This window comes from Eublepharis macularius, chromosome 9, assembly GCF_028583425.1.
Source record: "Eublepharis macularius isolate TG4126 chromosome 9, MPM_Emac_v1.0, whole genome shotgun sequence".
In the NCBI taxonomy this organism is placed as follows: Eukaryota; Metazoa; Chordata; class Lepidosauria; order Squamata; family Eublepharidae; genus Eublepharis; species Eublepharis macularius.
Genome location: NC_072798.1, coordinates 35,361,631 through 35,379,502, shown reverse-complemented (window position 1 = coordinate 35,379,502; position 17,872 = coordinate 35,361,631). Strand labels below are relative to the sequence as shown.

The 17,872-nt window shown below is 41.9% G+C and overlaps 1 protein-coding gene across 2 annotated transcripts; it reads left to right on the top strand.

Moving 5' to 3' along the window:
- The first annotated feature begins 468 nt into the window (after positions 1–468).
- On the top strand, positions 469–17,623 carry IFT27 (intraflagellar transport 27). 2 transcript variants are annotated; one of them, XM_054987839.1, is made up of 8 exons: positions 469–801; positions 3,601–3,680; positions 4,559–4,618; positions 5,695–5,754; positions 7,002–7,119; positions 7,407–7,516; positions 7,696–7,790; positions 17,395–17,623. In XM_054987839.1, the coding sequence occupies exons 1-8, from the start codon at positions 768–770 to the stop codon at positions 17,537–17,539; spliced, it is 702 nt and encodes a 233-aa protein (XP_054843814.1). In that variant the 5' UTR covers positions 469–767; the 3' UTR covers positions 17,540–17,623. The 2 variants fall into 2 exon arrangements, with proteins under 2 accessions (XP_054843814.1, XP_054843815.1); XM_054987840.1 differs by lacking the exon at positions 17,395–17,623 and having other exon boundaries at positions 7,696–7,964.
- The last annotated feature ends 249 nt before the right edge of the window (positions 17,624–17,872 follow it).

The following is a 17,872-nucleotide window of genomic DNA, read 5'->3' as shown; positions in this document are numbered from 1 at the left end:
TCCCTAGACGATTCTTTCGAACACGCATACTCAAAGATAATTTTGTCTAAATGGTATAGCCCACTTCGGCTCAGCCAATCAAAAAATAGAACAGGTCAGTTACCGGGTAAAAGAAGATGCCTTTTTGTCACGCATGCAAAATGGCCGCTCTGAATGACTTCATGGCTGGCCGGAGGCGGGGTCGACGCTGTCTCAGCGGCGGGCGGAAACAAATTGGATGAGAATAACAACTAATTTAGCCAATCGCTGGCGAGAAATCCCGCGATCGGCATATACAGTCCAATGAAATGTCGAGACAAAAGGACGGCATCTTAAAAAAGCGACAACGGAAGCCAATGGAAACCGATATCAGCTTCGCTCCTAACCAATCACTTCACAACATTGGGGCTCCTCCGCCCTCCAATAGGAGTATCGGCGGGGGGAGGAGGAAGAGAAGGAGGCTCAGTGTTTTGTTGCTAGGGTAACCTTCTGTGACTGGACTGGGGCCCGCTTTCCTGGGCCGTGTCGCCACGATAGCCCAGACCTGCATCTCTTTTCTTTCACAGTAACACCTTCCAGTGCCTCCGCGGGCACACCGGATCATACATCCTCGCTAGTCTCCCCATAAGGCGCTCCTGTCCAACTGCGCGCCCTCCCCCGCCCCGAGTCTTCCTTCTTTGGGGATCGCTCCCGAATCCCCATATAACGCTCCCTCGTTTCACTAAAGCACGCAGTCTCTGCTTCCCCTCCCTGTAGCCCCCAAGCCCTCGGTTATCCTGAAGGTGAACATGGTGAAGCTGGCTGCCAAATGCATCGTGGCAGGTGAGTTCTCAATCTGGCCGCCTTGGCAGCGTCGTTATTCCGTATCCATCTAGAGCCTGGCCAAGCCAAGTCATGTCCCCCGCTTCAGAGAAATTAAGTGGGGTGAGAGAATATGCCTTCCTCATGAATAGCTGGCAGTCTGAGGGTGCAGTGTACAAGTATACTGATTGGTCAGTCATTCCTGTTGCAGTCGGTGAGAATTAACTTCTGAGAGAACAGGATTAGAACTGGGCTAAGTGTTGATTTTATGACCTATGAAAATGGGGTCACGAGTGTGCATCAGATGGCTGCAGTCTTTCAAAAACTCATGCAAGAAGCAAAGAGTCCTGTCCATCTGCATTCCAGCTATTCTGATGTCCTGAGTCAGATTTGACCTTCCTGTTCCACATTTAAATGCCTCATGTTAGATTTATTTACTTATTTATGTCCTTTGTGGTCTGCCTTTCTCACTGAGACTCAAGGTGGATTACACAGAAAGTTAACAAAGATCTTTATTACAAACCAGAATAACAATGTGTGTGAGAGAACATAGTCTAGATGCTGCTTTTGCCGTTCTTAATTCATATTTGTGGGTTGTTTGTGGTTTGCAGTGGTTATTGCAAACAGCCTTGAGGTCCTGGGATGGGAAGATGGTTTATGTGTTTTAAAAAGAAATTAAAAAATTAATTAACTCCAGGGGCATTTAAAAATGATTTGGTTTCTTTGTCAGTCTGGCCACAGGCTTCAAGGGCAAAGATCTTTGGTGCAATCACGGACCTGAGTTGGTGAGGAGAAAGTCAGGCATATATTTTAATTTAATAAACATTTTAAATAAAATAAATAGAAAGAATGGGAGAAAAAGAGGACATTGATTCAACATCCATAACAACATATTGCCCTTCAGGACAACTTAACACCCACTCAGAGTGGTGTACAAAGTATGTTACTATTATCCCCACAACAATCACCGTGTGAGGTGGGTGGGGCTGAGAGAGCTCTGGAGAGCTGTGATTGACCCAAAGTCACCCAGCTGGCTTCAAGCAGAGGAGTGGGGAATCAAACCCTGTTCTCCAGATTAGAACCCCACCACTCTTACCACTACACCATACTGGCTGGCGTACAGGATGGAAGGGAATTTAAGGGCTGAGATACTTTTGAGTTAGGTTTGCCAGATGTCATAATACTTCTGTATCTTTTAGAATCAACAGATCAGAAGTTACCATTGGCATATGTCTATAAGTAATGTCTGTTAGATCATTATTTAGTTATTTGGAAGCACTGCAAGTGGAACAGAAAGTCCCAAGGCAAGAATATTGACCAGTGTTATGGTTTTAACACATGATCAAAAGTGTAGGATGTTTCTCAAGGATCTATTTCATATCTGAACATTTTTTAAAAACTTTTTTTTCTTCAGGGAATATATATGCACCTCTCCACAGATCTGCTTAAAGCAGCTCACAAAGTAAAAACCATATAATAAAATAATAAAAACATCAACATAAGAATGATCAATATTAAAGCAAGCCACTCAATCTTCATAATTATTGAGATGATAGACAATTAATGATTTCTTACTGAAATGCATAGTTAGGAAAAATGCTCAGGGGCTCCTATAGGATATTTTTTCCGTAGTTGAGGAGTGTGATCTTATCTTCCCAAGCAGTAGGCACACCTGTTGTGCTGGATATCCATACATGATAGAGTTCTCTCATACAAAACAAGGATCAGTTCCATATTTTGAAATTGCACATACAAGGTTTTTCTCACATTTGCCCTACTCTTATATTACACTTACAAATATAGAGCTGGAAAGGACCCAAGGGTCATTTAGTCCAACACCGTGTACAAAGCAGAAAATTCATAGCAAACCTCCTGGCATGGATGACCAACTGAACAGAAATGCCTAGCAGGCAAAACAGGAAGATATAATTATCTGATTTGGGCCTTTGATTATGATACAGAATTCCCCCTCTCCCGCTTGCAAAAAGTTGATGCCCAAAATGTTGTTAGCTCCTTAAAATGATGTTTATGATGCCTAGATGTTTGAAGAGAACCTGTTAATTCCTTGGAAGTAACAAGTTGGGGGCCTCTGAAGAATTATGAGGGGAAAACAATTTTGTTATCGCTGAACATTTCCATCTCAGTTGGGAACCTCTACGCTTTCAGTAGTTGAACAGGCTGATTGTGGTTCTATCCCACTCTTTTCCCCCTTTGACTGACAGTCAGTTGTTCTCAGCATTCTTGTTCCTGGAGCTTGTTTGAGCCTTATGTTAATTTTAAGAATTACCCCCCCCACACACACACACACACACACCTATGTTGTTGAATATGTACAGTCTCATTTTTCTGCATACCTTAGGAGCCCCGCCATGTTTGAAGAAATCCTATCTTGTTTATGCGAGGCCTGGTTTTTCTACTTTTGTTATCAAAAGTGGGGAGCCAACCATTTCACTATTGGATATAGAAAGAGACTGGGAATCTTGGGTGGACAATTTGGAAATCTCACTCCAAATCTCCTCCTCCAGACTTCTCTAAGTCTTCTCCCAGTTTTTGTATAGACAGCGGCTGCCAACATTCTGTTCTTCTAGAGTATATTTAGTCATCATTAGACCTTCTGTTTTTCTTTTGGTTCATTTATCCAGTTATTTTTTCTGCGTAACTGGAGAGTCCCCTGAGTAGGCCCTTACTTTGTCTGGGGATAGCCACATTGTGTGACTTTCAACATTTTCTCATATCCAGTTTACTGCTATCTGTAGCACTAGCAGTTGTAGTGGTACAGTCAAGTTAGAACAAAGGGGTTTTCTTTTTGCTATAATGCAGGTGATCCAGCAGTGGGGAAGAGTGCTTTGGTCCAGATGTTCTGCAACGATGGGGCTCATTTCCAGAAAAACTACACATTGGTGAGCCTTGAAGGATAATGATTATTTAGGTGGGGAAGGGGGGACCTGATTTTATCTAATCTGGGAATTGACAGGGGGGAACTTTACAACTACAAAACTATATAGTATCCTTATCTATTTATTTCCCTGCCAAGTTTTGTTTTTTCAGCCTAGTCTCTGACATCCAATTTTCAGATTTTGAGAGTCTATATGAAAGAAGAAAATCTGTCATTTGGAGGTGTTATAAGGGTGATTAAAAAGATCTGAAAGGGTTCTGTTGGCCTTGGGCAAGCATAGTATCCTACTATATAAAAGGCTAACTGCATTCCAGAAAACTCACTTCCTACCCTGGTGCACCTCCAGAGGGCGCTGCTATGGAGGGAACAGGGAAGCCCAGAAGAGGCAGTCCATCTTTCTGAGAGCACGCCACAGCAAGACTAGGCTAGGATCAGGTGCAGAGCAGGCAGCAATGCCCACCCCCTGCCTTCACCCAGCTGGGATAAGGAGCGGAGCATGTGGCAATGCCTACCCCTGCTGTCACCCAGCTGGGATCAAGAGTGGAGCAGGGGGCACTGCCCGCCCTCCTTTACCCAGCTGGGATCAGGAGTGGAGCAGGTGGCAATGCCCTCCCCCAGCCTTCACCTGGACAGGATCAGGCATGGAGCAGGAGGCAATGCCTACCCCCTTCACCTGGCTGGGATCAATAGTGGAGCAGATGGCAATGCCCGCCCCTCCTTCACCCAGCCAGGATCAGTCACAGAGGAGGAGGCAATGCCCACCTGCCCGCCCTCCCCTTTCTAGAGCCTGTTGTATTTTTTTTCCACAACGGGCTTTGTTACTAGTGAAAAATAAAGTGGCTTTGAATCTTGCTGACATGTTTTCCTTATTTTAACTGACAGACAGCAGGAGTAGAACTGCTGGTGAAGACAGTACCTGTCCCAGAGACCAGTGACAGTGTGGTAAGCTCAACTATGATTTAAACAGGGGTTTTTAAAAAATACTGTCTAGAGGGTTTTTTTTTTCATTTACTTTGTTGGAATTAACCTCATTCTGTTGAATGAGTATGCATTAAATTGTGTGGAGCCTTAATGTTGATAATGTGGGGAAATGGAATATCTAATTTATTCTCAAGAGCCAAAGAAGGATGGGCCACCCAGCAACAAGGATCCAGCTGTTTCTTTAACTAAATAGCAGCTGTGGAGACCCCAGTTCTGTTCTAGGCCTCTTCCCCACTGCCCTGAAGCTGATGCTTTTCCCATTGGGCAGCCATATGAAAGTTGTAAGTATGAACCTGTTGGCATCCCAAATGTGAGGTTTCATATGCAAGAAGCTGATGATTCTGGGAGCAGAAATTGTATCTGATAGTCAGTACTTCAAGGCCTATGGGCTATAGCCAGCCTAGGAAGATTCTGTCACTGCACAGATCATTGGTGTGGTTACCACGTGGCCAGTCACTTGTAAGCTGGTTATTGCCATGGAGGAGATAGGGGGTGAGGAGAGAAACCTTGGCAAACTGCGTATTGCTCATATGTCTTCCTCAGATTATGGGGTCTGCCATCATTGTTTACAAATAAGTGAATTTCATGCCCCAAATTGCTCTCTGGATTGCACATACTGCTAATTCATTGTGTTCTTGGACACACAGGTTCATATCCAACAATCACTGCACTTTGTAAGAACCATGGCTCAGTGGTAGAGCATATGCTTTGTATGCCGAAAGGTCTCAGGTTCAATACCTAGCAGTTCTAGTTAAAGGATTTCAGGTTGCAGGTGTCGGGAAAGACTTTCTCTGCCTGGCATGCTGGAGAGCCACTACTAATTCAGAGTGAACTGTATTGAGGCAGGCAGGTCAGAATTGTGACTCAGTTTAAGGCAGCTTCATATGTGACTTGTAGGCTACAGCTTTTGGACCTTGTTGGGGAGGAAGGCTTTTTCTACCATCACTGCTTTGGCTGAAGAGATGTACTGTTCACAAATGGTTTACTTTAGTGCAGAAGATTCTGTAGCTTCACGTTGGTTTTGCTTCTGCTTTCAGGAACTTTTCATCTTTGATTCGGCAGGCAAGGAACTGTTTTCTGAGATGCTAGAGAAGTTGGCAAGTACAACATAAAAGCCGTCATTTAGCAGAGGAGCTGTGAAACAAACCTAACCTCTGCATCCTGATTAAAGCTTGAACAAGATCATCGAATTTCCCTCTTTTTTCACTACTACTTTTTCTTTATTAGTTGATTTAAAGTTAGCTCTAAAATGTCCTCAAATCAGTTTGCAAAAAGAAAGAGAAAAATGTATTCATGTGTGAACATTACTGTTAAGTATCCTCAGAGGAGAGGCTGCATTTCTGTCCAACCCGTGGAACAGCATTGGGGAAAAAACTATCACCAAGAGATTGGAGCTATGTGGGGAGGGAGCCAGGGCTCTAAAACAGGAGTGGGCAGAAATTGGACCATAGACAATCAGTGGAAAACCTGCCACATGCTGGTTGCCAGAATTGTTGCAAAGAATATTGGACTAGGTGGACCTTGATCTGATGCCGTAGGCAGTTTTTATATTCTTAAGTAAGAGCCTGTATTCTGAATAATAGCACAGATTACTTAACTGTTGAGACTCTTAGTACTTACCCTGGCTTTGTAAATTTAAAACACACTGATGGACTACAAGGGTTTTAACTTTTGGATTTTTTAGCTAGTAGACCATGTAGAACTGAAATTGGTCCACCTTATAAGTTCCACTACTTCTTTGCAAAACAAATGATAATGTATGGGGAGCATATTTACTTAAAGGGACTCCCTTCCCCCATTACCTTAATATGTCCCTGGCTTCAACCAAATTGCTTTGTTCCTTATGTGGTTGTCTGATCTCATTTTAAAACTCTGAGGTAATTACTGTGCTATTTCACAAATGCTGGACATCAGAAACAATGTTGGGTATGCCAAAGAGAAGTTAAGTCATTTTTTCTCTCTCTCCACCTTTCCCTGTAGTGCTATTACACCTTCATTTGAGTATTTTTAGACATCTATTGCTATGATATTTTTATTATATCAATTTACACTACAGTTTTTGTGTGGTATAGACCGGCTTCTTCTGCACAATAAATTCCTTACCATTCTTACATGCTTTTATAATTTGCTGAGTCTGGGGGCAAGAGGATAGCTGAGACTGAGAAATGCATCATTCTCTTTGAATGTTAGGGACAATTTGATAGGAGGTGGAGTGTGAGAGAGTGTTGTCATGCTCTTTATACTCCCAAATGAGGATCTCCTCTCCATCAGAGGTCTCTAGGGTAGTAGTGACTATTGGGCACATCAGTTTCAATAGGGCTGACAGGTTTTTTTCCTTGTACAGTGGGAACAGCCTAATGCCATGTGCATTGTATATGATGTCACAAATGAGCAATCATTCAATAATTGTGCCAAGTGGCTAGAGAGGCTGAGAACCCAGACTTCTGGAATACACATCCCAGGTAGGAGGCTGTAATATTCTGTACTTGTCTATTTTATGCCTAGATCCCTTGCTTGTGAGTTATGGCTGACAGCCACAACTTAATTCAAGGCAGTGCGGTGACTTTCCTAAGTTATACAGTCAGCATCTAAAACAAACATGGGGAATACATATTCTAAGTGATTCTGTTATTATCTTTTTCTCCATTGTCAAACAGTCCACCTTACTATCTACTTACCTTTTCACTCAATAGGTTTTGTAGTGTGTGTTGTTAATAATTCAGTGTTTCTTTTTTTCTTTCTTGTTTAGGTGTGCTAGTGGGCAATAAGACGGATTTGATTGATAGGCGGGTTGTGGAGTGGAAACAGGCGCAAGAGTGGGCTGAGACCAATGGCCTAGAATACTGCGAGATATCAGTTGTGAGTGTATTCACTTGCATAATTGTGTGTTGGTGAAGAATTGCCCTTACTTTCAAGATAAGGAAGTCCTGGAGTATGGTCTTCTACCATTTAATTCATTACCAGCAACAAATGTGATCAGGTAGCAGCAGCTTCCACTCCATTTGTCATTTTTAAAAATTCCTTTGCTTTGTTTACAGAAAGAGATGGAAAATTATGAAGACCCTTTTCACATTGTGGCAAATTCCTTCCACCAACTATACAAAGAGAAAGTGGAAAGCTTTCACTCGCTTGTGTGAGTCTACTGAGTAGAGTCTGCTTACTTTATTTCCTTTCTTTGAGCCAGGAACTAATCAAAGACTAAATGGTAGGAGAGCAGAGGCTAGATTATCATTGCCTTATGAGTTTCTCAATCCAATAATGCTGACAAAGCAAAAATAAACCACAGAAAAGAAACAATAAGAAGAAATTTGTCTCATCTGTCTATTTTTTGTTTTGTGATTTTAAGTTTCGAAAAGTGGATATGGTAGGATTTTTTTTCATAATTACACTCCTTAAATATTATGGGAACATGTCTGTTGCAATTCTTGTGAGAAATTCCAAAAAAGAGATCAAATCTAAAAAGATGACACACAGCATACTGCAGTCTGGCACATCAGTCCAGCCCTGCTGGTAGAATGTTAGACACTCAAGACGGTGCTACAGGCATGCAAAAGAACCATGACAGTGTAAAGTACAGTTACAGCCAGAGTTTTTTCCGTCTTAAGTCGGAAACCAATTGGTTAGCTTTCATAGCTTGCAGCTCTGCAGCATTCACACCAGCACTCATCTCTGTTCCTGACTTCTCTGAATGAAGTGCTTATTTTGATTTGGCTCATTTTCTTTGGCTGTGGGAGGCTATCTGGCTGCCAAGGGCTTTTTTCCTCTGTGTTGTATAACTTGAGAATGCAGTGCCCTCTGCTGGTGCCCATATCATTTAAATTGGGGATCTAGGGTCAGGAAACAGCCACCTTCAGTGGCTTTGCATAACATGCTGTTGATAGTATCATATTGTGTTAAAGAACTTGCAGGCAAAGACTTCCATTCGCTAAATAGTTTCTTCCCTTTTTGAGTAATTATCGTATTATGCAGTAGTTATTAATGAACCTCTGACATTCTGCTGTAGTGTATAAAGAATTAATTTGGTGGGGCGAGTGATATGGAGTATATTGCTATTTTTAAATTGAGGAAGTATACTGGAAGGACTTGTCATAACATATGTATTCTGATTTTTATTCTTCCTTATCTGTGGGATCAGAGCAGGTTGTAACATGATGCACACAAAATAAAGTCTAAAAATACCAAATTATAAAACTCGAACAACTCCAGCCATATCAATACAACCTGAGCTAAATGCACACATGCATATGGAGTTTAACACCACTTATTAAATGCCAGTCCAAACAGGAAAGGCTCATGACTTTCAACAAACTCATCAGCAAATGCCAGGAAAGCAGAAATAGGATAAATCTAATAATAAAAGCAACACCAAGCCCATCTTATTAAAGAAAACTATATAGTTTTGACTAGTGGTATATGGTGCATGTTATGAGGAATTTCTGTATATGTCCCGTTGAAATGAAAGGAGTTGTGAGATAAATCTCATTTATTTCAGCAAGACTTGTGTAGATTTTTCCGGCTAATCGTGTAGGATTTATTATGAACCTTACTCTTGATTAAAGGCAAAAAAATCCTGTAAACTTTAAGTAGTAAGTATTTAACATGCAGTTATTTAAAATGGCCCTTTCACTGAATAAACAGTTTAAGTAGTACCTGCCCTTTACAACAAAAAGAGCTGAATGAACTTTTTACATAAGATGAATGGGCAAGAAGTGAAAGAAGGATTGTGTCTGGGCAGATTTGAGTAATGCCAAAAAGATAGCAATTAAAGGCAGAATTAGAAAAGGCTGTTGCTGGTATCACCTAATAAATCTCAATCTGGAGCTGTCTCTTAAGAGCAACCAGGATTCTGATCCAGGTGCTGACAGTAGGGGAAAAAAACTACACTCCCATTCTTTATGCAGCTCTTGTTTGCTTTGGGTGCTCACATATAGGTTAGCAGAGGAAAACTCTGCTTTAGTCCCAAATACAGCTTTTCTGCTCTCAGCTGAAGAGGCAACTGCTTTCGTATACATTTGAAGTTCTCTTAGAACCATTGTTTTAGCTTGTTGATAACAGAGAATCTTCTGTATTCTCTCTGCCCATTGCTGGTGGACTCTTCCATGCATTCTCAGTGTTACGCCCTTGTTTTTCCTAATGGATGTTGCCAGTTGTGCCCATTTTATCAATTTTTCTTCTTCTTCCAGCATCATCAAAGTATACATAGGTGGAGGGAGGTAATGCTTTCACACTCCAAGTGAAAAGAATGAATGGATATTGTAAAGATTACAGACTTAATCTCAGTATCTAGGGGGATCAGTTCTTCATTCAGTGATGCTTTCTTCTTATTTTTTTCCTGTAATTGTGACCCAAAACAACAATATGGAAAACTGTTTGGTCATGAATGGATAGAGACCAACAGTTGTGTTGGACGCTTGGAGGGATGGCATCCCCAAGTTCATCTTTTCCCCAAATAGCTGCAGTGATTGGTGAGGTGAAGGCATGTTCCTTGCACACTGGATTTTGGTTAAGTGGTAGCGGCTACAGTTTAACAGGCACCGGCTGTTCTTGGGAGACTCCTGTCCACCAGTGGAGAAGTTTCTCTCTTTTTCCTTTACAGTCTCACGTATCAGCTCTGTTACATCACTTACTTACTTCCCACCCTCCCTTTCTCTCTTCCTTGAACTGCTATTTTTTCCTTGTTATCTGAGAGCAAATCAAAATCTGGCAATATTTATAGGACCAATGTGTCAAGTAAAAGTTGGTGAAGTGGTCAGTTTGATGAGCCTCTCTCAAGCCACATAAGTATGAACTGGAACAACGTGGAGCTAGTAATAGAAACTGTGACTATGTTCTGGAAAAGTGCACATCATTGGTTCCTGTCAGAAGGTGATCACTACAAAAGAAATAGCCAACAGGCAGGCAAGGGTGACTTTCACGTCCCGGACCTCTGCACATATAACTGGCATTTATACTTGGGGTAGTTGCTACTCCTCTATATTACTGCTGGTTAATTTCTTCTGGCTTCTGCAGATAAATAGGTTTTTACTACCTACACTGCAGTTGCCTTTTGAATTGGTAAAACAGCATTTGCAAAAGTCCTAAAGTAACTGAAGGAAGTATAAACTGAAATATTTAGGAAAGATTTTAAATAAAAATATATGTTTATTTTAATATCCCAGCTTTATCCACTGTGATAAATTCCATAGGCAATGGTTCTGCGATATTTAGTGTTTAAAAAAATCGATGGTTAATTACATAGGTGACAAGCAAAATTGTAGTTAACTGTTTTGTTAGCAGAACAAGTGTTGGACGCACAAAAAGTGTGTATCATCTCTCATTTAGATAATTCCCTTCAGCATAATAAATATTTTGCAGGGACATGAAATAACACAGCTGATAAAAGAACAACGCGAGTCAACATGCTGTGAAACAGGAATGTAGAGCAATAAAATATTCCAAGAGGATGACTTCAGCATATGACTGCTTATTATGTTAGGTTATGTGTATATGTAGAGCACCATGTATATTGTGGCAATGGACAAATGGAGCTAGAAAAAATGCCAGTTCAGTGTGCTGATCTTGATCATATCGAATTTCCCGTCTGGTATGCTCTGAGCATCTGTAGTCCATTGTGAATGGTTCTTGCAAATCTCTTTCATCCTTATCCTTCAAAAGCAGTGTATGGCCCTTGGATCCATCCACAGCACAGTCAGTGGTGATTCAGTTGAAAGCGAAGGAAGGAAAGACAATAGCTTGAGTTGGGATGCAAAGGGGGCGGGGGGCACTGCATTTCCTGAATTACCCATGCCACTGTTACTTCCACATTTTACTCCACAGGTACAACTTTAAAAAGGTGGAAGATGCAAAGGTTGGCTGGCATAGCTCAGAGAATGCTATACTTCCTGCCTTCCAATGTCTCAGTGGAAGTTAGTGTCTAAATATTGTCTATTGTAGAGATGCCTAATCTCTTAACTAACTGGACCCATAGTGGATTTTTATGTGGGACTCAATGTGACAATAGTGGATCCAGGGCCCTTTTCACACTGCTTACCTGCTGCTGGAACATCGCGAAATACCGCGCCAAAAACATGGAAGATAGCGTCTTCTCGCGAGAGTTTTGCATGATGTCGCTCAAAACTCTCACAAGAAGACGCTATCTTCTGTGTTTTTGGTGCGATATTTCGCGATGTTCCGGCAGCAGGTAAGCAGTGTGAAAAGGGCCCAGATGTTTTGGGCTTTCTTTTGCGTTGCCGCAGTGGCCACTAGAGGCAGCCCATCAATATCATAGTATTGGTGTCCATTGTCTGGGGTAATTTGCTGATAGGATGTGTGTGATAGGAAGAAGCTGAGTCAATCTCATCATGTGGGTATAAAGATATGGGTAAACTGTGGGGTAGGCACAACACATTTTTGATTTAAGGAATCTACACAAGATTGAAGAAAGAAAGACATCAGGTTGATCCTTGGAGCCAATTTGCAGAAAATCCTCTTAACGTAGCAAGATGTAGGTTAACATGATCAAGTGTTCTTCGCAACCCATTGTGTTGAATACATGTTCAGACTGAGAATTTGGCATGGAAATCATTTAAAAGAAATGCTGAGATGGAGAACAAGGCTCAACAGGAAGCTTTTGACCAAACATTTGGGGCCACGCTTGTGATTACAGCCAACATAGTAGATTAAATTTGAGCTTGGAGGGAAATGGTTACATGCCTGTGTTAAAAGCTGAGTTTCAAAACAAAGCTCTTTCCATCTTCCATGGTCTCCTCATGCTTGAAAGCCTGAAGACGTTTCTCTTGGGCAGGGATTGAGTCACAGCTGTGCTACTTCTGTTGCCGATAGCTGTGTCGCCGAAGTCAGTCTAGTGGTGTGGCTTTCACTTGTTCTCACAGATAGGAGACATGACTAAACAGAAGTGACAGAGGCTTGCAGAAGAGATTGGATAGAGCACATAGCCAAAGAGGAGGCTTCTGAACAGAAGGCAGCTATAGGCACCTCTCTTTCTCTACCAAGATCAAAAGGGGGTATATCTTGACATTTCCTTGTAAGGGGCTACAGCCAGTACCTGTGAGGTTCATTAGTAAAAGCCTGGGAAAGGTGAAGAATTTGAGCCCATTTATTAAGCCAACCACATAATCTCATTTCAGCTTCTTCTTGGTGCTAGCCCACTATGCAAAATTTTGTGAATCCTAAGCCGCCTTCTGAAAGCATCCTCATCTTGTCTCCTGGTACATACCCTGCTTCTGTGTCCTCCATTTGCTGCCTGGCTTAGTGAAGCAATTCTTTTACTTTACACTGCTGAGAGGGAGGCTGAGCTGATACAGGATAATCATGGTTTTGCAAACTCAAGTATTTGTATGTTTGAGTAGGGGCTTCTAAGCAGGCACCCCTTCACCCCCGCTATCAGACGGCACTCATTTATTATACCATCTGTTTTCTCAGTGCCAGAGATGATGCTGGGGATATGTGACTTGAGGCACTCAGGCGGAAACTGGCCTGCACAAGGCCAGGCATGTGTTTGCCTCCTAGCAATGCAGCGGTCAGCAGCAAATTCTTTGCAGCCGCTGCCGCCTCTCAGTACGGGAGTGAGTGAGGGCCTGGAAGTGTTTGAGATGCAGAAACATGGACTATGTGAAGAAGACACAATCAGCAGAGTGTTGGGGCAAAGTAAAGAGACAAAAGAATGAGCTGTGGTAGACTGACATATGGACCAGGCGTGGACAGATACAAAGGCAGGGCAGTTGAGGGGGAAGAAAGCAAAGATAACCCAAAGGAGGTAGGAGCAGCCAGAGTTTGGTAGATTGGGATAAAAGGAGAGAGCACCAGATGGGTGTCTCTTGGAACCTCTAAGAAACCAACACGGGGCGGGGGGGGGGGGAGCCATGAATCAATACCAATGGCTAAACTATGTGACAAAGAGATGAATGCAGAGAGAGAAATGGGCTGTGTGAATATGTGAGGAAGGAGACTGTTGTCACAAATTTTGGTGTATTAAGGTTCCCTGAAAGTACAAAAGGAGGCCATAGAATAAAATATAGATAATAGTAGCTGCCTTTGTGGAGTAGGTAAACTGTCACTGAGTTAGGAGAATGTATTGACAATAGAAGTAATAGTCAGGGAAAGATGAGGAGGCAAAATGGAGTTCTAGTGTAGAACATGAGGATGTAAGTATCCCATCAGCATGTGTACCAAATCATTTCCTGTTTTTTTTTCCATTTCCTTGAAAACCTCCCTTTAGACTTGTAGTTCGTCCATATTTTAGTAGGGCTAAACTTGAAAGGACTTAATGGTTATCCTGGGTCAATCCCCTTATTACCTCAGTTTGTATATAGATGGCCAAATGCCACAATTGTTATGGAAATAGCATTAGCGATCTTTACTACTTTTGTATTTGCTTCTAGTGAAACTATTGAGAGGAGTAATTTATACCCAATAGTAAAATAATCTTAAATTGCAGGTTCTAGGTGTTCTTTCGTACAGGATAAATGCAAAAGAGGATGGCTTGTTAGGGCAGTATTAAGACATTCTGGTTATATGATTTTTCTGTATTTTATTCTTGTCTTTTTCTTTTGTAGACCTCGTATTATGTGTTAACAAGAGCCAAGGTTAAGAAGAAGGAAGGGATTTCAAGGATCCTCACTTCAAAACACTTTGTAAGATCTTGGAGGGAGGAAAGAGGTATTAGGTATACTAATGAGTTCCAGAAACCCACAGAAGGTCTCTGAATGCTTAAAAGTCAGAGTCTCTATGAGGCTGAATTGGGTTACTAGTTCCCTGTCTGCAGTTCTGGTTCCTTATTCTCAGTCCAACCACAAATATAAATATGTAAATTGCTCAGAACTTCATGATAAGCTTTATATCACCTCAAATCATATGACTCAATAATAACAACATTCGATTTATATACCGCCCTTCAGGATGACTTAACACCCACTCAGAGTGCTTTACAAAGTATATCATTATTATCCCCACAACAATAATCACCCTGTGAGGTGGGTGGGGCTGAGAGAGCTCCTAGAAGCTGTGACTGACCCAAGGTCACCCAGCTGGTTTCAAGTGGAGGAGTGGGGAATCAAACCCGGCTCTCCAGATTAGAGTCCCACGCTCTTAACCACTACACCAAACTGGCTCTCTGTGCCCTGCAAGGAGCAACAGAGCTGAGCTAAATCCAAAGCTTGGTTTTTAAGCAAAATGCTCCAAAGCAGAACTATTTATATGTTGATATTGGTGGTTGCATTGGAGAATAAGGAACCAGAAACTCCACACAGAGAACTAAGAACCAACTTCAGCCTCATCTGGTCCAGGGAGGCACTCGCTGCATCTCCCCGTGCGTCCACTAAGGAACAAGGAGGGGAGGGGAGCTAGAATTCCACCCTCTGAAACATGCTGCCTAAACAGAAATCAAGTGACCTGGACAGCTGCAAAAGATGAGATTTGTGCCAGTCTATTTGAAGAGGGGAAGGAAGATGCAGCTAGTGTCTCCATGGAGACAGAGTTCTAGAACACTAAAGGTATGGGGAACTTCTCTGGGTGGCAACATGGCAAACCTGTAAGCATCCCTTGTATAAGATAGACCATCACAATTCTCAAGCCTCTCTGGCCTTTTATTTATTTATCCCACTTTTCTTTCCAGTGGAGACCAAAAGCACCTTATATCATCATTCTTCCCTTTTCCACTTTATTCCCACAACAATCCTGTGAGGTTGGTTAGGCCAACAAGAGAGAGGGACTGGGCCAAGGTCACCAGCACCTTTCCTTGACAGAGTGAGGATTTGAATCTGAGTTTCCCAAGTCCTAGTCCAACGATAACTACTAATCCGTGCTGCCTGTCTTCATGCTAGCACTCCCCCTCCCCCCAGTATTTTATGAAGAAGTGTAAATTTGAAAATGTTTGGAATGTTCTTGGTTCGCAAGATAATTCGTTTTAATATCCACCTAACTGTAAGAGCTAACCTAAGCCAGGCATAGATTGCCTTTAAAATACAATGTTCTGTTCTTATCTTGGTTTCTAGATACAGGTTTAACTTCTGACTTGCTGTCATGTCTTAGCTGATGCTGTTAGTAAAGCTACTAAGCATGCCTCCTCTGCCTGCCCGTCTTACTGACTAACATTCAGCTAACGTTATGTTTTGTAAGCACATATATTTTTTTTCCTCTCCAAGCACCATATATCTGTGTGGTGAACTACTAAATACCTTTTGATAGAGCAGTTCTGGATCTCTGGAAATTCCAAGTGTTCTGACTTTATTTGCTGAAGGTTTCCTTTTATGGCTGGTGGATCTCACTACTGCAGTGAAACCCATGGATATATTATGGTTGTTGTGGATTTTCCGGCCTGTATCGCTGTGGTCTTTGCATTGTAGTTCCACGGCGATACAGCCCGGAAAATCCACAACAACCATCGTTCTCCAGCCGTGAAAGCCTTTGACAATATATCACATGGATATAGTTCTAGTTCAGGAAGAGGCAGGCATCCAAGTGTCTTTTAGCATATCCATACTGTTTGATTTTATGGGTCCCTTATCAGCCAGTGTATATAAATAATTGGTAAATAGTGGTGTTGGTGTCAAGGATTAATATCTTCCACAAATACAGATTATTGAGCTGCCTGAGCCTTGGTGGTAAAAGCAGTTTGCTCAGATTAGACACACCACTGGCAATGGATAGGTTACATGGCATTATTCCATCATAAGTGGCACATGAACATCTTGGTTCATTGGTAAGTTTTCTGGTTATACAGCACGGTACTTAGTACAGCTCTGGTGCTTGCTCATCTGTATTCCCTTGACTGGCATTAACACCACAACTGTGTTACAGTTACTTTCAGAGAGGGTGTACAACTGATGCCTCATTCAAACAAACATTCTTGGGGGACTTGTTCCTTTCTCTACTTGCTCGCTGCTTACTTATTCCTGCTTACTTATCATGTTCCAGCTTACTTATTATTCACTTTTTCTCTGTAGTGTGTCTCCTTTCTCTTCATTTTTGCATCGCACTAAATTCCTTCTTGTTCTCTCACATAATGTCTTTTCAAGCAGGGTACACCTTCCAGTTACCTGGGTCTTTTTTTCACCTTAGGCACACTTTTAGCTAATCTATCTCCATCTCTTCTTGTCTGTCTCCTCCCTCTCTCCATTTGAGCTAGGCTGTGAATTCTATCAACATCATAGCGGGACAAGCTGTAAAACTGAAATTCCCAGTGGGCCAGGTTGTGATCATTTTATTTTTACATTGCCCTTGGATCAGAAAGGTGTTTTTTCAAGGGGATTGGGCAGAGTGTGCACCAAGGGGGAATTCAGGCAAGAGCAAATAGAGTTTAAGATGAATATAGGACAGTTACAGAGGAGAGCCCCTTAAGTAGTCTGTGTGTAACATAGAAGTATCTTCTTGTTTTGGCAAGTTACCAAAAGCATGGCAACTGAGTCCTAGAGGTACACAGATACACTGGGTGCAGTATCCATCAAATAAGGGCATATTACCAGGATATGTGCCAATCTATCAAAAGCAAGAGAGATCAGGGAAGTTACTGGACAGCTGGGGTGAGCATCTGTGGTGGTCTTGGATCTTTCAATGCAGATGGGAATCCTGGGCCACTCTTGACTGGAGTCTGTACGTTTCTGGTGAGCCTTTGTCACCTCAAAAGCCAGCCTGGCCATCTTGCAGATGTATCCCTTGTTCCAAAATGTTTTCAAGCAGCTTTTGGCGAGTAGCTGTATATAATTGCACCATTTCTAATTGTAGCTATTTTCTTACTCTAGCAATTGCTTGTGGGAACAGAATTCATACTTACTACAGAGCATGTCCTCCATCTGCATCCTTATGGCTGGTAGAGTAAACTTTCTTGGACTGAAATGCTATTTAACAAGTTGTAAAACCATATACTTGAGATTCCAAAAGCTATAGTATATGAATTTGGGTATAGCATTAGGATATTTATATGTGTGTGTTACTTTGCACAACAGTCCATGTATAAATAAAAATACGTGTTTTTCCTTGTGGTCCAAAAGCATAACCAGATATGAGTGTAATCAAGCACCAGCCTGAGGCACTTGACAGGCATGTGCAATCCCATCTCTCACAGTGGATCAAATTGGATGAGTTGCCTCCAGATACTTGCCACTAAGGTTTCTTAGGAATTAACAATCTCACATTATCTTAGTGGATTTGTACCAATAACTGTAGCCAGGGCAATGTGTGCTTTGCGCTTAAAAAAAATGTACCTGGGAAATCTAAATT

Bases quoted from the DNA above. Each gene is read 5' to 3' on its own strand.
- IFT27 (XM_054987839.1), top strand. From the start codon at position 768: ATGGTGAAGCTGGCTGCCAAATGCATCGTGGCAG. The intron at 5,755-7,001 runs GCAAGTACAACA...TTCCTTGTACAG, and splicing joins CTGAGATGCTAGAGAAGTTG to TGGGAACAGCCTAATGCCAT. The intron at 7,517-7,695 runs GTGAGTGTATTC...CTTTGTTTACAG, and splicing joins AATACTGCGAGATATCAGTT to AAAGAGATGGAAAATTATGA.